A 23061-nucleotide genomic window follows, 5' to 3' on the forward strand; every position below is an offset into this window, starting at 1 on the left:
GAGAGGGCACTTCAGTTCCTCACATTCTGGAGCAGTGGGAGTGCCCACACTTCCTCATGATGGACCAGCAGCTGCTGAGAAGCAGCTGGCACGGGCTGTGCTGTTCTCGGTGGTGGCAGACTCTCAGTGGTGCTGCTGTCCTGATTGTCCAGGACTGTGGAGCCTGACCAACAGTACTGGTCAACCAGAGGTTGCTTGTGGCTGAACTGTCCTTGGAAGCAGCAGCTGCTGTGAGTAAAGGGAATTTTTGGGGATACACTGCCCCATCTCTTTTTCAGCTCACTCAGCATTTCTTCTTATTTCATCCAAGCCAGGAAAAGAGGTGCAAGAATGCCAAAGGCAAGATGGACATGCCACCCTAACACTGCTAACCCAGTAGAGCATCCTTGTGGCCATGCAGGGACCAGCAGGCTACAGGGAACCCAGGCACCTGCAGGAACCGGCCTCCCCGCCATCGGCTCTGCCACTTACATGGTGCCAAGATGTTCACAGAATGAATCAAGTTGGAAAAGATGTCTGAGATCAAGACCAGCCTAGCAACTAGACCATGGTGCTAAGTGCCACATGCAGCCTTTCCTTAAACACCACCAGGGACAATAATTCTACCACCTCCCTGGATCAACCCTTCCACTGTCTAATTGCCCCTTCTGTGAAGAAATTCTTCTTAATATCCAAGCAAAATGTCTTAATGTCCCCTGCCACAGCTTAAGGCTATGCTCCCTTACTCTGTCACTGGTTGTCTGGGAGAAGATGCCAACCCTCACCTGCCCACAGCCTCCTTTCAGGCAGCTGAAGAGAGAATAAGGTTACCCCTGAGACTCTCCTCCAGGCTAAACACCCCTCCCTTCCCCAGCTGTTCCTCATAGGACTTGTGCTCCAGGCCCTTGTCCAGCTTTCTCACCCTCCAGTTCCTCCCTGAATTGAGAGGACACAGGATTCGAGGTGGAGCCTCACCAGGGCCGCGTACAGGGGCAGAATCACTTCCCTCATCCTGCTGGCCACGCTCCTGCTGTTCCGGGCCAGGATGCCACCTGGGCCCACTGCTGGCTCGTGTCCAGCCGCTGTACCCTCCAGCCTACTCCGACGCACCTTGCAGGCTGCGTCTGTGAATTTACGAATGGTAGACTCGATCCCCTCATCCACGGTTTGGGCCTTTTCGGAAGTTTGTACAAAGCAGGCGCTGCTCTTGCCCTTTAAACCTCGCCGCCATTAAGTTTTCCCCCGCCCAGCGCCCGCCCCGGCCCGTCCCTGCGCGTTGCCGTGGCAGCGGGGCGGCGGAGCGGGGCAGGTGAGGGGCGGTGTCCGGGCCTTCCCCGAGCCCCGGGGTGGCCGCCCTGGGGGTGGCCGGGGCGCCGGGGCCGTGGGCGGCCCTGGGGCTCCCTCCGGCCTACGAGGGGCCGCGCCGGGGCCGCTGCCCGCCGGCGCTGCCTGCCCGCAGCTCGGGGCGGGTGGGCCGCGGGCACCCGGGGCTCGGCCAGTCCCGTCTGTGTGCGGACACGCCTTGGCCTTGTTTCCCGAACACCTGGCGCTGGCTTGGGGTGCGTGGAAGGAGAAGAATAGAACATTAGAACTAACTAGAGGAAGTGAAAGTGATGAGCTGATCTTTGTCTCTAGCGAGAGTAAACCATGAGAAAGTGACGATGGTGAAGGCGTGCAGAGGCTGCCTGACCTAGCTGTGCTTTTCTTTGACCATTAGGTGTGTGTGTATGTATGTACAGAAGGTTCCCTCTGAACATCAAGAAACTTTTTTTCCGTGTGAGGGTGACCAAGCAGTGGCACAGGTTGCCCAGCAGGGTGTGGAGTCTCCATTCTTGGAGATTCTTCGAACACACTTGGACATGGATTTTTGGCACCCTGCTCACAGGCAGTGCCGGGGGTCAGACCAGCTGACCTCCAAGAAGTCTCTGGTCACCTCTGTACTTCTGTGAGACTCTGTGATTAATGGCTTACTGTAGAAAAGCAGGTCTTGCACTGCACTTTTTCCCCGATTTTATTTTTATTCTTTTATTTGAGTACTTCCTAAGGGTACATGCACACACAGCTGTATTCCTTCCTCAGAGTTTTTCTGTTGTCCTGAAATCCTCAGCTTTTTCGCCTTCAGCTTTATTCCTTGGCTAGAGCTATGTTTTTGAATCATTACTGAAAGCTCGTGACCAATCTGGTAATTAAATGTGCACCTTGAAGTCTGTTCCTGATGCAAATTGGCTGCATTGGAGTGATGAAGATGCTGTGCCCTGTCTGCATTTCTCCATAAATAAAGTTCTAAATATGGTTTGATCCTCAAAGGAGCCTTGAGTCACAGCAGTTCCATTGCTCTATTGCTGACTTTTAATTTTTTTCTTTTCCACTACAGGAAAATTCATGTGAGAAAGCCACCACCAGGTACTCTTATCTTTAAAAAATCTAAAGTGATCAAGGATTCTGCTACATGATTCCTGATTACTTTCTTAATGCTGTTGCTTTTACTGCTCCTCCTTTCTGCAAATAACTAACCATTTTAGGTTCTTGTTGCTAAATCAACTTAAGCATGCAATAGTTTGTCCTGGAAATGATCAGAAGAGTTTCCCACCGAATGCACTCGATCACTATGGGAGAAGAACCATACAATAGCCTATCTCTGTCCCTTCTTTTGGATCCTGGGGATCAGGATTCCTTGTAACAGATGAGTTAAATCCTGACTGAGACAGACACACCTGTAGCTGCTGCATACACAGCTGTATGAGCAAAGTGCAATATGTGCTTGCAGCACACATGAATGTTTTGTCATTGTAATTGTTTGATGTAAAGTCTGTCATGAGCACAAATTAGTAACTTTTTGCTACAGCATTTTTCAATACATAAACACAGTAGAATCTTGGTCATCTGCCTACTCTGGCACATCTGTACAAAAATGCCAAGATTTTCCTTGGCGTGCAGTAGTGAGTTGTCAGTGTAGATATCTTTTGTGTTGGTACATGTGATGTGACTTGTCAGGACTGCCCATTTTACAAATTTTTGTTGTGGTAGGTTTGAGGAGAAAAATCAGTTTAAAACTAGCTGAAGTCACCCATTAAAGTAGTAGTTCTTACCCAGCTGGTATTGGTGCCCAAGCTGATGTGTTTTACTTGGTGTAGCCACGAAGTTTTTTAGAGCCATGCAGGGCTTGTCTGTTTACCCTTCCAAGTCTGTCACCTCTACAGCAGCCTCAGCTATTGAGTAGGACAGGAGGGAATCTGGGGACAGGCACTGTTCACTCCCATGTGCACACACAGTTTTTCATTCACATTCTGCATCTGTGAATTGCTGGTTTATTTCTTTCAGGTCCTTGTGACTGGACACCATGCCTCTTCCAGAAACCATGTTCTGTGCTCAGCAGATCAAAATACCTCCAGAGCTTCCTGATATTTTGAAGCAATTTACTAAAGCTGCTATTAGGACTCAGCCTTTTGATGTTTTGCAGTGGGCAGCTGCGTAAGTATGATGTTCACCTAACAACAGAGAGCTGTGTATATGGACCCTTAAAACCTCACTCTCCTCTTTATTGTATACTGGACATAGCTTTGAATATTGCATCAGCATATACATTGCATATACACTTTTGTATACTAATGCAGCATGTAAGCCTTTTAAAAATAGTGTGGTATTTTATTTATTTTCTGTTTACTTGAGGTTTAAGGCTGGCTTACTTCTGAAATAGCTGGATTTCCATACAGAAAAATGCATCTTAATTTGATTTTTGTTATTAGTTTTTCTGTCTGAAAGACCAGCTCTTTTTCCTTTTGATTTGGTTTGGTTTGGTTTTTCTTCTCTCATCTGAGATTCAGTTCTTGGAATTTAAAGGAAAAAATATACATTAGTTTTCTAATTCTTAAGCCTGGTTAGGTTTCTCTTCTTTCTTTCTGGGAAAAGTGCCTGAAAAATCGCACCTTTGAAGTGATAATCGGCATAATAAATCTCTTGCCATAAAGTTGATTTAGATGTTTAAGTGTTTTGCCTTTAACATTTTTTTTTCTTTTACCTCAACTGCTGACTATAATTTTTTCCTGCCTTATGATTTGTGTGGGCAAGCTCTTGAAAGGTATCTGTGAGATGTTCTCAGCTGGTGGGATTGGAAAACGTCTGTACCGTGTGAGGGAGGGGAGGCTGTTAACACAAGCCAGGCTGGAGTCCGGCTTGTCTGTTAAAAAGAAAATGATCTGAAGCTGAATTTTTGCCGCTGCAGTGTTGGAAAAAGCCAGCTTCACACATGCTGCTGGTGTTGTAGTGCTTGTGCCTGTGAATAATCAGATGAGGAGCTAGATCTGGCTGAAAAATAGCCCTGGTGTTATCTATACACGCATACTGTGCATCTGTTTTTATAGTCATACTAATTCAGTTCTGGAGTGCTGCCTGCTGTGTATTTTAGCAAGTATTTGCACAGCATGGGATAGTCTGGACATGGACAGGGATGACCAGGGCAGATGAGGCAGGACAAGTGGAGAAACTTCTAAATTAGATGCACCTGAATAAAAACTGAGTTTTTCTTGCACAATTCAATTGCTGGCCATTTAAGGCAGAGGCAGCTCTTAAGGCAGCCTTATAACTAAAAGGCTGTGCATCCAATGCCCTTTATGCTCTACTCTTAAATTTTATTTAGAGTGGGCAGAAATAGCAGAAATGCTGAGGAGAGAGTTGCAGTGTGAATAGGCAAATGTACATTTTGGGTAGTGCACGAGGGGAGTGTTAAACAGGTAAGTCCTCATGTACATCAATCAAAAGAGCTGAATATATCATGCATAAAATAAGTTAAATGCCTTAGGAATTATTAGAGTGTCATGAAAAGGAGCAAGTAAAGTCTAAAAATTGTGGGATTCGGGCACAGGAATATGGGAGTTGTGCATGTAGGCAGCTTACCAGGTGCTGCTGCTCCTGTGGGGGAGCCTGCAGATTCTTACACTGAACTGTAAGAGCATTTACTTCTGTGCAGTTTGTAATGGCCATGGGCATTGAGGTGTGTTGCTCTTCCCATTCACTTAGGTATTTTTCAGCCTTGTCTAAAGGTGAACCCCTTCCTGTGAAGGAGAGACTCGAAATGCCATTAACAACAGGGAAAAAAGATGCTGGTTTGACCCCAGGACTCCTTAAGATCTTGCACAAACAGGTACAAGCTGTTCTTTATCAAATGCACAATGCTATTGAGGAATGCTGATGTGCTGGGGATGGCTGGGGAGAGACACTGTCAAGTTTTTGAAGTATTTTGGGGAGACACTGTGTTCTTAAATTTGTTCTGTTTTTTGGAGTTCTTATTGTGGTACCATGATTTTGTTCAAAGCTTTCTTCCAAAGGCATGGTGACCATTGCAGAACTAAGGGAAAAATGGAAGCATTTGGGCTTGCCAGAGGAGCAGCTGGAAGCTATCCTGCAATTGGACAGTTTTGGCAAGCAGGTGGAATGGATGAAGTTTCTGGCACTTGGGTGCAGCATGCTTGGTGGGGTACGTTCACAGCAGGAGCCCTCATATCCAAACACAAGTGGTTGCCTAGGATCTGTATATATCCAAGACAGACCATAGAACAATTAATGCAGATGGATTTGGGGAATGGTGATTGCTTTTGCAGCAGCTGGTAAAGTGGCTTGTGTGTTTACTTCAGTTGTACATCAGATTTTGGTCTGGGGAGCTTAACCAGAAGGATGGCTAAGTCCTCGGTAGAAGAGAAGTGTGTCTGCAGAGAGCTTGTACTGTGTGAGAGAGGGTGATGGAGGAATGATGCTGATGGCATCAGTGTAAATGTCCATGGAGGAGAACTGAAGGGAGAAATTAAAGAACCAATTTTTAATTGATTGTGTAGCCAATTAAATTTTCTCAGCAGCACTTAATGTTACTACAGCTGCACTTAATTTTTTTAATGTCAGTAATAAAATCTCAGCAGAGCATTTTAACAGAATGAAAGATTATAAAATGCATTAAGCTGATGTTCTTATAAAGTATAATACTTCTAATGATTTCTACAGTAGGGAAGAAGAGGTACTAAAAAGAAAATATATGTGAAATAATATTTTGTGAATGTTGCAGTATCTGGAAGTCCTGAATGTTAACGTGGCCTGGCGATGCAATTGTGCAACTGTCTGTCTGTCTATCCATCTGTCTGTCCATCTGTCTGTCTTTATGTCTTTATTTCAAATTCATATTTCTTGATTCGAGTTTTCCTCCCAAAATGATCTTGTCATTTGGGCTCTTTTCTTAATTTAAAAATAGTAACAGCAACATTACTTATCTAAAAAACAACAACCCCTCTGTCCTGCAAAAAAACCCCAAAAAAACCAAAACCAAAATCAGGGTCACAGGAACATCATTCTGATGGAGCTAGACAGACTAAATTTCACCATCTCACCTTCCTTTTGGATATTAAGTGAATTATTTGATTTCAGTACTATATAATGAAACCTAGATCTCAGTTTCCTAAACCAGAGGGAAAGACAGACATGAGAAATTTACATTCATTTCCTGCAGCTGTAAATTGTGTTCACAGTCAAGTAGGGTCATGGTTGAGATATAAGAGTAGACAAATGCGAACTAAGAGCACCAGTCTGAAGTATCTTTCTTGTAAAGCATCAATGCATTTTTACAAAAGCCTTTACAAAAGGAGAAATGACCACACAGGTAGCCTGCTAAATTGTCTGTCAAAGCTGGCAAAATGGATATGAATAACTTTGCTGTGTTGTGAGAGAGAGAGACCATGGCAGTTTGGGGTGGCAGGACCAGAAAAGGCAGTGGAGGGGCAGCCAAATGCAAAATGTAGAGTTGGCCAACATAGAGTCAGCTGCCTCTCTTTTCCCTGAGAAGCCTTCCAGGGGAGGAGATACATTAAGTAAAACAGTTAAAGGATTATAAGATGACACTTCTCTGGCCTGTGTTCTAGATCTTAAACAGATAATTTATTTAAGTATTGCTATTCTACTGTTATCAAATACTGTCTTTTTACACAGACATTGCTTGCTTCTTAATGAAAATGTAAGAGTAAATTTTGAAAAAGTTGCAGTGAAAAATATTAAGACTTAGGTTAAAGAAAGCCTGTGTGGGTTTGGTTTTGTGCTTTTATATTTTAGATATATATGGTGCGTGTGGTTTTATTTGTTTGTTTCTTTAATGGCATCCAATTCATTCTTTAACCGAATGAAACTTTATGCTGAATTTTTCCACACTTTTCCTGGTATAGCTCAGCATGCATAGGGCACTGGATTGTCAACACCATATTAAAGGAAGGATTTTTTCAAAGTATATTTGGAACTAATAATTTGCGGCGTGTGTTTTAAAGGCAACTCGGATGTTATCGGCCTTTGACTCAACTGAAATATTCTTTACATGCTTTTTGCCTCAGTGCTTTTTCTACTGTCTGTTAAAATGGAAGTTGCATAGAGATAGCGGAAACAGTAAATATCAGCCAAAATATAAACTAAAAATTATATAATAGAATATCATAATAAAATCACCAAACCTATATTTATTTGCTGGGCGTTGTAGACTTGTGTGTCTTAACTGCTGCTGAGAATTCATTTAGAACCATTGAGGTAATATACACACACACAAAAAGATCTGTTACTAGATACAGTGATGTTGGAGCTTTTACAGTAGCAGAACAGAGCAATTTGGCTCTAATGGAGAGAGAGCTCAGATTACCCTGTGCAATTGTTAACCATCACAAGATTCTGGTATTTTTTACTCCTGTCTCTACTAGAACTACATTATTGTTTTCATCCTTGGGCTTGCACTAAAGAGTAAATTTGGGGTTTAAAGCTAGGCAATGATGATAACACCTTCATCTCATTTACTCTCCTTTTTAATGGCTTACAGTGTGGATTTTGCCATGATATGCAAGGATGTTCATGGCTCTGACACTTTTCCTTTCATTTCTTGCTGGAACCCCCTGCAGTCCTTACTGAGTTCAATGAAACAGGCCTGTGAGATCCTAACAAGAGACCCAGAAGGTGGTGCAGCTCGAATTCCCTTTGAAACATTCTCATTCCTTTATTCGTATTTGGCCAGTATTGATGGAGAGATATCAGAGACGGAAACTAATGCATTCCTCGATGGAATTAAAAAACAAGCGTAAGTAAAAATCTGTGCAAGGAATTTTAACGTATCAATTGCCTCTGGGTTCTCCATAAACCTTTAATTTCACGTGAATAGTCCATTTTCTTTTGGGCATAGCCATGATGACAGGAGTAAGGATTGACTAAGATTGTATCAAAAATATGCAGAGTTATTTTTTGTCAACTTCAGCGTTTGCAGTATTAAAAGATAAATTGTTATTTATCCATCTTTCTCTGAAATACTGAAGTCTCTGTAGGGTGGTATAATTTTCTATGTAGGAAGATATATACAGGCTTGTAACATCTGCATATTCCTGCTTCTGGAACCAGCAGCATCTTCTGGGCTGTTTCTTTGATTGAACATAGATCATAAATCAGAGAGAGAGACTGGGAGCTCTCTCAATTGTATCCATAGTCACACATATAGGTCACACAAAATGCACTACACCAATTAAAAAATATCTGTAACAGGCTTGTCCTCCACGTGTTGCCTGTGTAGCATGTTTGCATACAGACACTTAACTGTTCCACCATCTCTTTGGAACTGTTCTTTCTGTGCATGGTGGCTGACACAGCCTCAGAGGCACTACCATCATCGCTGCTGGGTTCAGCCCTGGCCAGCGGCGCGTCTGTCCTGGAGCTGTCTGGCACTGGCTCTCTAGAACATGGGGGAAGCTTCTCTCAGAAGTTCACAGAGGGCACCACTGTGACCCCCACCTGCCCCCCAAAAAACATTGCCATGCAGTCTCCATACACTGCCTTAGATTGCCACCAGCTCCAAGTTCATGGGAGCTCCAAAACAAGAGCATAGAAATGAACATTTTCATCATTAGTTATAAGATTGACAGTTTTTAGTAAGAACCACTTTTTAATCATTGCCTCTTTTTCTTGCATTTCATATAGCCCTAAATTGTATCTTTTCCAACACACTATGTTGTGAAAGTGACATTTCAAAAATTTGGTTTATTCCTTTCCAGGGAGAAACACTCTGGCATGGTGCTGATCAGACACTTCCTGCCATACTCCTTCATATTTTATTGATCAGTCCAACTCTTCAGCATGAGGTGAGAGGAAAAATAAAAGAAGGAATAAAAAAGTTCAAGAAAATAATTTGTGTTCAAAGTACCATAATTTGCACATTTCAGAACAACATGATCCTCTTCTCTGGCATTTCCGTTTCTTTGTCCTGCTCTTGAGATGGTCCTTCAGGGGATTATTCATTGAATAATACACGGTTATATTGTTCTCCAGCCTCTCAGATACTGATGGCCACCCCTAGAGAATGACCCCTTCACTCATCTGCTTATATTGAATTGAGCAAAAGTTGTTTTGTTACTGAGCTTCCTAACTACATTTGATAACTGATTAAGTAAAACATGGAACTGAGTTAAGCCAGAGCAGCTGTAACTGGAGCATTTCTCATTATGCTTCTGGTAGCTCTGAATTCGTTTTGACTCTGGCACAAATACAGCTGATCCTTGGACTACCTTGTCTGCCAGGAAATGCACTGTTTGAACTGTTTTACCAGGCCCTACTGAAAGAACTTAATAAGAACCCTATGGCTGAGCTGGTAGACAAAACCAATGCAAGGAGTGCAGTGGTTCCATATTGTTTTCCCTCTAATTAGAACCCTTTCAGAACTTAAATACCTTTTTTCATTTTTGGATAAACTTGTCTAAATAAAGATGTTTTAAAATATATCTTGTTTTCTGACAGGTAAAGCTACTGCATTTGACACATATGTGAGGAATACCTGACACAGAGTTGCTTGGTTAGACTGCTGTAACAGGTATAGAAGCCTAGACCAACTATTTAGTGACAGATAATCAATCACACTTAATTACAGAAACAACTGAGGTATGAAAGGGTACTAGAGGCTACAGTAAAACTGGAAAGATTCCCTTTGACTGAGAAGGCCACAACCAGGAGCAACATGAAGTGCCCTCTCTTGGCACACTGAACAAACAGAAGTATTTTAGGAAAGATGGATCTTGTTCTCTTATAATTGTTTACTTTGTTGAATCAAGAAGCTTGGCTGATGGTGACTGACCTTGCTGAAGTAGATTGTGTGAGGAATTAACAAACTGTACATCCTTAATATCTACCTGCATGTTTTAAGTCTGTTTTATCAACCTCTATCACAAACATTTGTATGTTAGTCCACAGGATGGGAAGCCTTCCTGGTTATTGTTGGAAGGAAAATCACCTGCTGTTTGAATATGGTACTCAGTAATATTCCAAGTGTCCTTGGTGCCTTCCCCCTAGCTTCTGTGGAGAGCTACATTCTCATCACCTTTTCCAGATTGTATTGATCCAAATTTTCTTTGAGCATGAGCCTGGGCACACTAACTTTTGTGTTATTGTCCATTTAACACCAGCTACAGTTGAAGATGTTTTATCCGGTTGGAGAACCCTGAAATTGTCCTCTGGTACATGCTGTAAGTAGGCAATGTCACCTAGGGGTAACAGTGTTAGGTAGGAGGGGGAGCTCTCTTCATGCATTCCCTGTGTGTAACTGATCTGGATTCCAGGGATTAGCTCTGTTCTATATCCACTACTTATGGGCCAGGAAGGCCAGAAGTACAACCTCTCATAAATTTTATTATTCAGGCTTGTCAGAATAACTCAAATACATGAGAGATCAATATAATTTATTAACAGATGTATAAATGTTCCAGATTTACACATTATCTGAAATATACTGCTTCCATCCTAACAAACTGTAGCACATTTTTGTCTCCAAGCAGCACAGGTGTGATGCAACACCAATATTATGTGCACACCTTTACTGTCTTGGCCAAAACAGCAGTAACAGCAGTTCTTGTGGAAGTTATGTTCTGAACAGCTGACAAACAAAACCATCAGGTTCTTGTTCCTACTTTCTTCTTTTGTGATTGTAATACTTGTCTTCATCCCTGAAACAAAAACATAAACATTGTGTGGGCTGTTAGGCTCGGAGTGAGAGTCTGAAGAGAAAAAAACAACTTGGAAAATGGAAAGCTCTCATTAAATGTAGTCATGTCCTCCTCTAAGGAAAGAAAGTAAACTGCTTTTAGACAGTTTCTTTTCTGTGCTGCTTTAATCAAGTCTTGCCATGCAGTGCCAGAGTGCCAATTAGTTTAGGATGAATGGCATCACAGAGAAATGAAGCCAGCTTTGAGACAAGCCATCACTTCCATCCATGCAGTTATGTAATGCATTTACCCAAACACAAGGGGCAAGGCAGCATTTCTTCTGCACAACAGTCCTTGTGTCTGCTCAAACACAGGGTCCCACACACCTGTGGTCCTGCAGATGTAAATGTCTTTGTTGGTGGTATTACAAGGTGTGGCCTAGATTTGTTTTCTTTTGCTAAATTGTATGTCAAGAAATACTGAAGAGCAACAGCATTGTTTTGAAGCATCTAATATGGAAAAGTTAATGTTTGCATACTAGTGAAACAAATAGTACTATTTATTAAGATCTAGAGCAAACTAGAGCAGAAATCAGCATTAGACATGACAGGCAGTTAGTTGTGGATGAGAAACATACTGTCCCTTTAACCATATTGATCAAGGAGTAAAATCAACAGCCTGTTACAGAACTGTTGCAGCCCTGCAAGCATGCTGCAGAAAGTGCCACCTTTCAGATGAGACTATAAATTCTGAAGTCTGGATCACAGTTTGTGATCTCACAGAATGTTTTGTTTAGTAGCCTCATACCACTGGCTTGTCATACTGCACATGAGGTTAGCCTAGCTTTTTAATTGGACATGCTCCACCTCTGCACTAAATTCTCATACAAAATGGCTACAGATGCCCGATTCAGAAGCAGGAGTCAGCTGTCACTGTTTCTGCTCACCTCTCTCTTTTTCTCCGAGAGTCTCTGTCTTTGCCTCTCTCCCGACTCCTCCTTCGTTTACTTGGACTCCTGCTGGTGTCTCTCCTGTGTCTCATGCACTCCGTATCCTTACTGCTTCCTCCAGACTGCCGTGAGTCCACCGAAGCTGACCGCCTGTCTTCCCTTCTGAAAATAAACTTAAGTGATTTTAATCAGTAAAAACAGTTTTACACTCACTGTTTCCAGTACCATACTACTGTTTCACACTACTGTTTCCAGTGACTTACTACTGATGTAAGACAGAAGACATATATTTTATTAAACCTATCTCTCTAAGAAATACAGTATCTCCCAAAAGAGGCCAAAGTCCATGTGCACATCTCATGTGTGTACCTCAGTACTCTATTTAATCCAATTATTTCCTATGAACACTGTTCCTTAACACCTCTGCTTGTGAAGCAGGAGCCAGTAGAAGGGGTTCACTCTGTTTTGCTTCAAATCTTTAACTCTTCAAGCATCTGCCTTAAGCTGGAGAACCTAAGTCCTGATCTGACAGAATCATAGAATTGTTAGGGCTGAAAGGGACCTCTGGAGATCTAATCCACTCCCCTTGCCAAGGCAGGGTCACCTAGAGCAGGTTATACAGGAACGTGTTCAGGTGGGTTTTGAATTTCTCTAGACAGGAAAACTCCAGGATCTCCCTGGGCAGACTGTTCTAGTGCTCTGCCATGCATTCATCTTCATTTTAATGCTGGGTACAGAGTGTCACTTAATAGTGTGCTTCAAAAATATTCTCCTCTCAAAGACCTGCTGAAGAGGCACAAATAGGAAACCACTAGGTCATGACTCCATGTTTACTTCAGTGACAAACATTTGGAAGGGTGTGCAGTGTTGCTTGACACAGCAAAAATATGTATAGCTAAAACACCCTCCCAATTAGCACAGCAGCATTTGCAGGGATAAGAACTGTAAAGCCTCCCCACATTTACTATGTTTTGGAAACCTTTACTCTAAGGTGTAATATATCTAGCACATGTCATGTGGTAGGGAAGGGTAAGAAATTGTGTACTTGTATTTCCAAGTGTCCTTCTGTAACCAGCTACAACATATATATATATTTGGGCACAGAGGGAGCACTATTCATCCCCCAGCTCCACTAGAGACTACCTGTTCAGCTGAATCACTTGCAACTAACCTACTTGCCTCTGAAAGAAAGATACTTATTAATGTTTCTCCATCCTTCATGCACGCAGAGTTTCTCAAGCAAGACTTAATAGAATTAGTATAAAATAAACCATGCATATGACTCAGATAATGTTGGTGTGTGCTATTAGAAGAAGGTGGTAAGATAAAATTACAATCTGCTTCATGCCTGAAGAAGCTGTCAGCTGTGGCATACCTTCCTGAAGACTTTGACTTCCCTCCTTCACATATCTCTGCATTATCCAACCTGTTTTCCTCCTGCCACTGATTGCTGAGTTCTTCCATATGCACACCAATCACATCCCGAATCACCTGGAGATTAAGATATGTTAAAAATAAACATGTCATGGTAGTGCCTGAACAAGCACTAAACAAAGTGTAAACATCTCAAAAAAACTCTTAACCTCACAAAAATCTCCCCCAAACCCTGTACATCAGATGTTTGAAAGTCTTATTTGCAGAAAAATCTTTCAGCATAAATTTAAATAGTACCATTTTATGATAGTGAGCTATATGTTGCTGACATTTTCACATTCAAAACTTAGCAGTTAGAAATGCTCATTATTTGTAACTTGCTGCAACAAACCAAATCCACTCCTCTATAGTTTGCAACAATAACAAAGCAGGATACAAGAAGCAGAGAAAGACACATGATTTGTCTTTGAAAAAGTATATAATTGTTTATGCTGATATATAGCAAGCACTTTTGTCCAAAAAAGCTTTTTTTTCCCCAATCTCACCTCAGTGTAGGACTTCTTTGTTATATGAACATTCTTAGCTCTGTATGACTGCCGCCGCCTTTTGTAATCTCGCATTTCAGCCAGAATTTCAAGATGGGACTTCGGACCTTTCTGACTATCATCTAGCAAAAAATTGGGAGTAAAACAAACAGTCATTAGCAGGATGTTAGCACCTGCAGGTATGCAGGCCTGTACATTCAGGAACATAAAATAATCGTGCTCTGTCTCAAGTTCCTCCTGTATTTAGTATCTATGGTGAATTTATCTCAAGCTTCCTCCTCCAACCTTCTTGCTGGCTGTTTACACACAAGTAAAAAAGCACCAAGCAAATGCTGTTATGTGATCTCAGTCTCCAAACTGTGATCCACACCAGTATACAGGCTTGTGATTTGGTCAAACGCCTTCTAAGTATGAGTCATGTTTTCAAAGCCAGTATTACAGTAAGATACAGAAGGAGAAAGCCAGACTCTGTTAGAAAGTTATCTACATAGATGACAAGCACTGTCACATCTCCCAGGCACAGCAGGGCCTGCGGGGTGACACAAATGCTTTCGCTGCACTTGGTAGTTACAAACTGGCATGACTCAACAGGGATGAGAAGTCCCAGACCAACACCAAAGTATGTTGCTCAAGAGCTCCACCTGGATGACTGTCAACCTCTCCTGTTCAGCTTTTACTCTTAAGCAATCTTTAATCTCATCATGTCCCACAGCAAATAACTGTTCCAAGCTGCACAGCACAATGGCAACATTAAGCAACCTGGAGTCAGCTGCAGCAAAGACAGAAGATCCATCCATTGAGATACACATAATACATGTGCCAAGGGCAGAGCACTGAGGCTTTCCAAGAAGGTAAACATCATAAAGGACACCAGACTAGCATTTTGTGATCCCAGATCTTTGTTGTAGCTTTTAGAAACAGTATGCTCTCCACAAAAAAAAAAAAAAAAAAGGCAGCATAATCAATTCTGCTTGGCTATCAACAAAACTTATGTAACTGGACAAACTGAAAGTTCTGAGCCATAAATTCAACAACAGGTCATTCTTCAAACCTTGGGTGATTTTCGCTGCTAAATCCACGAAGAGATCACTGTCATTTTCCGTTATCTGGGATCTGGACTTCTGTTTCTTTGTCTCCTCAACAACGTAATCGTAAAGAGCAAGGCGGTCAGCCTGGGTCAGGTCACACGTGAAACGCTTGTGGTTTTGAGGAACTTCTATGGGCAGTAATGAGTAAGATCCTGGAGGTTGAACAGAGAGCTGTTACTTGTAAAGTAGCATAACTATGCACGAAAATACCAAGAAGCTCAACAAACAAACAATGCAGTAAATTCCCAGGCTGTTTTCATCCTTCCCCTATGTATCTGTAAGAAGTTTCAACCTTCGTAATTTGAAAAGATAAAAACTGCTCAAAGATCCCTCCCAAGCCTCTCTAAGGCTGTAAAACCCCTCTTGATTGCTTACACAGATACAGTTTTCATATGGCATGAAGGAATTGTACTAGATTAGATCAAAATGACCTCTGTAATTTCCCATGAGTTTCAGCTCTTGACTTACAAGCTAAATCAAGAGAGGGTGCAGCTCTAACTTGTGAGTTTATCTTACTCCTAAAATGTTACATAAAGTGCTAGCTGCAAAATACCTGTTCTGCCAACAAGAATGAAAGCTTCTAGGACACTAGGTAACCAAGCACTGTGTAGATCAGTCTCACTCACACTGTCACCTTCTCTTCAGAGCTTTTACAATAGACTGACACAGGAATTTATAGCCAAAAGGACTACAAAGGCACTTTCAAAGTGCTCCAGATCGGTTCAGATTACTGACTTAAACTTATGGAAACAAACACACTGCCTGAACACTCTTCTTTCCCATTCCCCAGTTAAAACACACATGCCTCCAAACAAATTAATCCATTCTCAATCCATTGCAACAGCAGTTAAGTGACTTCCACAAAGATACAGGATGCAATACTCTAGGACATGGACAGCAAAAAACCATTTTAGTAAAAATCTTTCAATTTTCCAGCAACCATTCATCTGACCTCCATAATCCTGCTTCCCCCCAGCACAATCCCACACATCTCCAGGCAGACAGCAAAGCCAACACATAAGAAGGGTGTATGCAACAACAGCAAACCTAGAGCTTCTCCAGATTATTCAGCTCTTAATGGAAACTGGGCAATTTTTCACATCCTACTATCATTAAAGACACCAAAGAAGAGGAAGAGAAACCACAGTAACTTTACAAACCTAAAATACAAGACTTCATCATTACTGTACTTGGAACCTAAACCAGAACTGTTCTAACATGAACAAATGAATCTAAACACAAAAACTAGAAGTCTCTTTTTAAAATGTGCTGTTCTTACAGTGTCACAGAAGTCCATAAAAATACACTGATAATTACATGCTTGTGATTTTAGAAGAATTACACAACTTGTGATTGAGACAAATTTTTGTTTTCAACAATGTAGCTATGCTAATATTCTAAATATGGTTAGAATTGAAAAAAAAAGAAAGAAAACAAAGAAAAACAAAAGAAAGAAAATCTCTTCCTTTGAGACAGTGAGGAAATTTACAGTGAAAAATTTACAATGAAAGGAAATTTACCATGAAAAATTATTTTTCATTTGTTTCTGCTGCCAAAGACTTTAAATTGAACAAGTCAGTAAATCTTACAACAGGCCAAGTCAGCAAATCTTACAACAACAATGAAAACCACTGATCCAGTTTCAGTGTTATCCTCAGAGAAAGGCAAGCTTGCAGGGAAATCTGGGCAGTGAACACTGGCATCTAGTGGCTCACTGATGCACCTTTGCAATGAACCACTCCACAAAGGCTTCATCTGCTGCTTCTCTACTTGCATGTGGTTATGTCAAATTAATGAGTTCCCACTTCCCTTCAGAGGCAACACACCTGACATGCTCAAAACACAGTGCTCATCCCAGGACATGTCCTTTCCAAGCAACTGTCCATTAAGCCTCTATTTGCTATGCCAGAGAAACAAAGAAAACATGAAAAGCTGTCCGAGCAAGTGCTGCTGTATTTCACTGTCAGAAGTTTCAGTATTACTTTTCCTTCTGTCTATACACGTTTAACAAACCAAAGTCTACAGAGAGAAAGTGTTCCTTCAGGTGTTGCAGTAATTTCTCAACCACACACTAAAGCTCTACAGATTCCAGAGGGAGCCCTATTTTTCTGCCTGATCTAAGTCTGAACCTTTGAAGATTCCATCCTAGCCTGGTCCCCTGTGTGGTCACAAAACCCACTGAAAAATTAAACATAAAGGAACTCGTGAGCTCAGAGCAATGACAAAGGACAACATCACATTTGCAAATGTGCCAGCATAGTTCTTATACAACTTTTTAGTTCAGTCTTGAAACAGTCCAACACTTTTTTCAGTTCTGAAGACAATAAGACATATGGGCACAACAGATTCAAAGTCTCTCATCTAGTTGCCCCAAGTATAGAAAGAAATCATGCTCCAAGATATGCATGGGAAGAAATATTCAAAATAAATTAAATTCCTCACAGCAGTTCTCAGTGGAATGAAGGAAGCAGCAAGGAGGGAGACGAGGGCAGCTCTCCACAGGAGGCTGGTGAAATCACGTCAGTATCTGTTTGCTCCTTACCTTCACTGTAGCCTGCACCTTCCTTTGCAGTTTGGGCTCTAGCCTGCTTAACAATGTGAAACTGTAGATCTTTATCTGCAGGCAGAGAAGAAAATAAAATCAAACCACTTTTACATCAAGTTCTTGAGTACTTGATTGGATTACTCTTTACTCCCCAGCCTCTATTATGAGACATATGATATGGTACAGAACATCATATGTCATTCATGTACAAGTGGACATTTGAACTAAAAATGTAATTTTCATTTATTACATATTTGAAATGAGGGGAGAAAATTAAGGAAAAAATACATATTCCTGGGTTACAAGGATATGGAAAAAGAAATGTATATACGTACATTGTTCTCTGTACCACTGCTTTATCTCCAAATTCTACAAAGAGCTTCCTGACCTTCTAAGCATTCATTTTAATACACTTTCTGGATTTGATGCAAGAGTGAGGACTAAGAACACAGGAAGAAAATCCTAAGAGGACAAAACTGATCCTCCTTGGATTTTAAGATCAAAATATAAACGCGATCTACAGAGTAAAATTACACAGTGATAGAAGCATAAAAACAGTAAAATAAGGCAAATTGCATACCACAATTTGAGATAACTAACCTACTGATTGAAACACTCAAGATTTTCAGGAGGTCTTGAGGAGTTTACAGCTGCCAAGGCAGCGGAGTTGTGCTACCTTGAGGACCCGGACTCCTTGGTCCCACATCTCGCTCTTTCCCCGCGATCTCCCCATAGCTCCTCATTCTCTGCACTTCCCCGGGTGTCGCTCCTCAGCCCCAGCCCTGTGTGCCGCCCGCTGCCCCGCTCACCCATGGCGATGGTGGGAACCTTCAGGTTTTCGTAGAAAAAGCTGGAGTCGTACATCTCGGCCTGCGGGACCAAAGGGCTCGGTCAGGGCCCGGCCCGGGGCTGCCGAGCGGTGGTGGCAGCCCAGGGCAGCAGCGCCAGCCCCGCGCCCCTCTTCCCGAGCCGCGCTCCCACCTCCTCCTCGGCGGAGTATCCCATCCTGCGCAGCCGGCAGGACGCCGCGTGCCTCTCCAGCGACGCGCGGGGGACACGGTGATGGACGTCGTAGGGGCACAGCACCCACTCTACCTGCGAGGGGACACGGGTCAGCCCCGGCCCGCCGGCCCCGCCGCCCTGCCCCGCGCAGCCCCCGCCGCCTCACCGGGTCCCCGCCGAGCCACACGGCGCTGGCCGCCGCCATCGCTGCGCCGCGCGCCGCCATCGCCGCGCGCACGGCCCCGTGACCGCGGAGGGGCGGCCCCGCCTCAGAGCGGGCGGCAGCGGGCCCTGCAGGGCGTGCCGAGGGACCTGAGTCAAGCTTTGCCTTTTATCCTTCTAAATTAGCATCCGGTAGCTGGACGATTACCATTAACCAGTTGCATTGCGAGTATCGGATGCTTGGTTAGAATTTTAAGGAATAGGGCAGACAATCCCAAGTTGGATGGGCTGTCCGGACGAGAGCCAGCAGGAGCAGAGACGGCGGGGCTGAGCAGCAACTGGGGAATGGTAATCCCGGCAGTGGGCGATCGCGACCACCGAGTCACTGGCCACATCTCACTGAGAACGGACGCCGGGCTCAGATGGAGGGCAGGACCGCGCCGCGGACTGATCGACATGAGCAGCGGGACACACAGCCAGCAGATGGGGCTTGAGTAGCAATTAACACAAAAGTTGCGTAGTTTGCAACCAGTGCCTGCTGCTGCCCCTGCTTGCTGAAATGTGTACATAGCGTGCAGTTCCGGCGCTCGGTGAGGCAGCCGTGTGCTGCTCACCCCCAGCTGACTGCCAGGCGCCAACGGGAACAAACCCCGGGAATGCCGCGGTGCCGCGGGCGTCGCCTGCCGGCCGGAGGCCGCAGGACACCCCCCGCCGTGCCCGGCCCTGAGGGGCAGCGGGCTTTGCCCTCCCTGCGCACGGACCTGAGTGCCCGCTGCCCTCACCGAGGGCTGCTCGCCTGGGCGCCGGCCCTGCCTGCCTGGGTGCCCCAGAGCTCCCCCTGATCGTGGCGGGGCAGGAGGAGCATCAGCCCCCCTGTCGCCATCCAGGCCCTGAGGCCCGATTCCCTCTTGGAACAGGAGGAATGTGGTGCGAGATGACAGCAGGCCCTCCAGCAGGCTCCTGCCGCAGGATCGTGAGAGGATCCCCAAGGAGCAGGATATGCAGTGCAGAACCAGGATGGATTTGTCCCCTCGTGGAGCACGGGGGTGTTGCCAGTGTGGGGGGAGCTGCATGGCTGAATAGGAGCAATAGGGCTGAATCAGACTGTAAGGCAGGATGAGGAAAGAATGACTGTCTTAAGGGATAGATTTCACCTAATTGACGTTTGTGCTTGCCTATTGTCTCTGAAAAGCACACGACTGGATGGAAGAGTGGATCTATCAAGGCAGGGTGGGGGAGAAGCAGCATGACAGATGCAGCTGCCAGAATGACTTTTGTACATCTGCTTTTCGTTAGCAGATTACAGCCCTTCCCTGCACAGTGAATTTGAGACTCAGCTGGGATTTTAGCCCTTTGAGAGATTTGGTGCCTCTAGTTACCTTTGCCTGGGGATCTTTGACATCACATGATACAGAATACTTGTGAAGACTTCCCAGCTGCCCGTGCATTTTCATCCATGCTGTACTGAAGTACACTCACTAACTAGCATTAACACATTTTATCAAAAGAGTACTGAGAAAATCTGTGCAAAACTGTTTTGACCATCTCCACTGGAAAAAGAAAAATTATTCAAAATTATGAAAGTCAAGTTCAACGAAGTATCCAAGCAGATTTGTTTTAAGACTAAAGATTAAACAAAAAATTGATTTTGTTTACTTATAAATTAAATTGATAAGAATTAGGGTAGATGTTTTGTTCGGCTAAACAACAACATTTTGAATTATTCAAAATTATCTTAGGGCCTTCTTTTCCCCTATAAAACCCCAGTTCCTGTTATCATGGAACAATCATGGCTACAGACTTTCCAGGAGCAAACTGACTGGATGGGAGAAAAAGATCATCAGCTTACAAAAGTTCATAGCGTCACTTTTCCTTCCAGGCAAAATCACACTTAGGTTGGCTTTCCATCAAGCAAAGAGTGGGATTGTCACAGTCTTTCATCTAAAACTCTTTCCCAGCTGTTGTCTCCAGTCTGTGGCACACCCTCTTCTCCTGCACCCAGCACTGTGCTGCTGCTGCCAACAGTGCTGTGACTTTGTCATCAAACATTAACATGTGGTTAATAATGTAAAAGTAACAATAATGTAAATTTAACACTCTCAGTCTCACGGTCCCTTCTGAGAAGGAGAGAGGAAACTCCACAGCTGCATTTCCTGAGACAGGAATGCTGCCTCACTGCAGCATCCTGCAGCAGGGGTACTTGACTACAGTCCAGGGCCTCTGCAGAGCTGCAATTCATGGCAAGTAGTGTGGTGCTTTTGTAGATGCTCTTTCTGGACAGCACTGACCTATGGAGAAAGTCTCTATGGAAATCAGCCCCAAATATCCTCACAGCGCAGCAGAACAGTCCTAAACTGCTGGACAAGCAGAAGGTACAGCAGGGAATTGGTGTATACATTAAGCCATCATAAACACCATACAGTGCTGTTGGAGAACTCCTGAAATGTACCTACCACCTTGTGCCTTCCTTCAGATGGAATTTATATTGCTAGAATCTCCAGCTGTTGGCACATCAGGAACCACCTAGTTCAGGACCATACCCTGGGGCACAAAGCTTAACCTAGGTTGAATGATCCCAACCCAACAAAGTCAGTTGGTACCTCCAAGAGTGCCAGGTTGAAACCACACTGAAATTGCACTGCTCTTAAGGCCTAAATCTTCCTACGGGATGTGCAGGAGGAGTGGGAAGTTCCTCCTGAGCAGCAAAACCCTTCCCCACACAGCTGACACAGGGAGGAGCATTCCATGGCTTGTGTTAGTTTTTTCCTCCACTACTAAAAAAATCTTGCAGACTTTCTGCAGCTAGATATTTATTTAGAAGTATACTGAATTTTTCTCTAACATGAAAGAAAGACATTTTTCATATTTAGCATTCCTTCTATTCCTTAGATTCAAAGCACTACTTAACAGTTTTATTGTGTGTTCACTGTTCCCCCTAGAAACAAGGGAAAAAATGTGAAAGCTCAATTTATTAATTTTTTAAAGCATGCTTTGGGTAAAGAGAAATAAAATAAGCTTTGTAACAGTTTTCTCAATCCTTACCACATTCAGCATGCACATTTCTGGGTGGGAAAAGGGCCATGGAGCTAGGCAAAAGAAGCTGTAGAATGAATAGAAACCTCATGGGACTACCCAAAAGCTAAAATGGAAGCAGCCTGGCTTGTGGGCCCAGACAGCCCATGCAGGCCTGGGAGATAGAAAAGACAGCTCTTGACCTCCAGCTGTGACAGATTTTTGCTGGACCCACCCCAACATGTTTGGCAAATTTACAACAAGATCTGTGCATCTTTGTGAAGGATATGGAGTAATCAGCCAGCACCTGGCAGACCACAGTCTGACCTGTAGCAGGGAATGACTCTGCCAGGACAGATGCCATGCAGATCCCTAGGGCAGTTTAAACTGCAGCCGCTCCATTAACATTCACCCTTGGACTGCAGGAGCAGGGGATGTTGAACAGGAAGGTTGGGGGTCCCACCCTGGTGCTAAGATTGACTGTACTCACCTCAGAGCAGCTCAGGCAGCTGCCACCTCTTCTCCCTTGCCCACATGTCAACCTCATTTTCTCCAGGGAAGGAGTTGTGATATCCAGGCTGGTAGCATCAGTGTCACTCTGCAAAAATGAGAGAGATTTGGTGAAGATGAAGTTTGAATTTCAGATGCTTAAATTTCATTCTTTTTTGGTCACTGTTGGTTTTATTCACTTTTACCTTAGACTTCAGCAAAGATGCCATATTCAAAATCTGTAGCCTCGATTCAGCTGAACCAGCCTTTTTATCTACAGGGACATGAGGTGAGCTTCTCTAGCACATAAGAATCAATTTATAGAAGTATCATTTATGCCATAGGCATATTTTCCAAAATTGCCTTTACCAGACCACTGACAAGAGTTTAATTTTCACCTTTTGCTGTCCAAGTTCTAATTTTGTTGCCCTCCAACTCATCCAAAAGTGCCAGTGTGGAGCAGTACAGGTGCTGATGGCAAGCAGAGAACTCAGATAATGCCCAGACCTCAATGCTTTCTCTGCTGGGGGAGTGCAGCTGATTTATTGCTTCAGCTGTGTAGCACTCAGAACCTGCTGCAACTCCTTAGCTCCTGGATGTTTATTCCTTTGTAATTTAGTCCAGTTCACAATTACAGCCTGTGGTGTATTTTATGAACTGCAGTGCACCAGACAATTCCAAATTGATTTACAGGCAGCAGCTCTAGCATCTATTAATGCCTTATTGATTCTTCTCTCTGTATCTCTCTGTGATCTCTCATGGATTAATCAGATTTAGATCAGTTTAATCAGGCTGGTATCATTCTCATCTCTAAAGATAAAGCATGGTGTTCTCACTTGATGGAGCTAGGAGTTCACTGTTAAAAAACCTGAAGTAAATCCAATGCCCTCTTCCACACTCAAGTTTTAACGCGTATTTTGAAGCCTTCATGGGTTTTTTTTTTCTTTAAGCC

The 23061-nt window shown here is 43.5% G+C and overlaps 2 protein-coding genes across 5 annotated transcripts; one reads left to right on the forward strand and one right to left on the reverse strand.

Annotated features, from left to right (window-relative positions):
* The first annotated feature begins 1255 nt into the window (after positions 1–1255).
* On the forward strand, positions 1256–12043 carry ROPN1L (rhophilin associated tail protein 1 like). Of its 2 annotated transcripts, XM_041476023.1 has the most exons (8): positions 1256–1288; positions 2354–2382; positions 3301–3450; positions 4996–5119; positions 5291–5452; positions 7890–8065; positions 9027–9113; positions 11911–12043. In XM_041476023.1, exons 3-7 carry the CDS (start codon positions 3320–3322, stop codon positions 9088–9090), a joined length of 657 nt encoding a protein of 218 aa, XP_041331957.1. In that variant the 5' UTR covers positions 1256–1288; positions 2354–2382; positions 3301–3319; the 3' UTR covers positions 9091–9113; positions 11911–12043. The 2 variants fall into 2 exon arrangements, with proteins under 2 accessions (XP_041331957.1, XP_041331958.1); XM_041476024.1 differs by lacking the exon at positions 2354–2382 and having other exon boundaries at positions 1268–1288.
* SNRNP48 (small nuclear ribonucleoprotein U11/U12 subunit 48) lies at positions 10684–18731 on the reverse strand. Of its 3 annotated transcripts, none has more exons than XR_005955833.1 (9): positions 18613–18731; positions 18426–18539; positions 18254–18314; positions 17442–17516; positions 14863–15051; positions 13812–13933; positions 13268–13383; positions 11890–12065; positions 10684–10964 (listed from the first exon to the last, which is right to left on the reverse strand). XR_005955833.1 is itself a non-coding variant. In XM_041476022.1 (9 exons), the coding sequence occupies exons 1-9, from the start codon at positions 18670–18672 to the stop codon at positions 10925–10927; spliced, it is 939 nt and encodes a 312-aa protein (XP_041331956.1). In that variant the 5' UTR covers positions 18673–18731; the 3' UTR covers positions 10684–10924. The 3 variants fall into 3 exon arrangements, 2 of the variants coding, with proteins under 2 accessions (XP_041331956.1, XP_041331955.1); XM_041476022.1 differs by having other exon boundaries at positions 11890–12051; XM_041476021.1 differs by having other exon boundaries at positions 11890–12054; positions 18613–18730.
* Between the last annotated feature and the right edge of the window lie 4330 nt (positions 18732–23061).

Source organism: Pyrgilauda ruficollis, unplaced genomic scaffold, assembly GCF_017590135.1.
Source record: "Pyrgilauda ruficollis isolate IOZ18807 unplaced genomic scaffold, ASM1759013v1 scaffold37, whole genome shotgun sequence".
Classification (NCBI taxonomy): Eukaryota; Metazoa; Chordata; class Aves; order Passeriformes; family Passeridae; genus Pyrgilauda; species Pyrgilauda ruficollis.

Bases quoted from the DNA above. Each gene is read 5' to 3' on its own strand.
- ROPN1L (XM_041476023.1), top strand. From the start codon at position 3,320: ATGCCTCTTCCAGAAACCATGTTCTGTGCTCAGCAGATCAAAATACCT. The intron at 3,451-4,995 runs GTAAGTATGATG...CCATTCACTTAG, and splicing joins GTTTTGCAGTGGGCAGCTGC to GTATTTTTCAGCCTTGTCTA. The intron at 5,120-5,290 runs GTACAAGCTGTT...TTTTGTTCAAAG, and splicing joins TTAAGATCTTGCACAAACAG to CTTTCTTCCAAAGGCATGGT.
- SNRNP48 (XM_041476021.1), bottom strand. From the start codon at position 18,672: ATGGCGGCGCGCGGCGCAGCGATGGCGGCGGCCAGCGCCGTGTGGCTC. The intron at 13,384-13,811 runs GTGAGATTGGGG...CTTAATCTCCAG, and splicing joins CAAAGAAGTCCTACACTGAG to GTGATTCGGGATGTGATTGG. The intron at 12,055-13,267 runs GTATGCCACAGC...GTTTATTTTCAG, and splicing joins AAGTCAAAGTCTTCAGGAAG to AAGGGAAGACAGGCGGTCAG.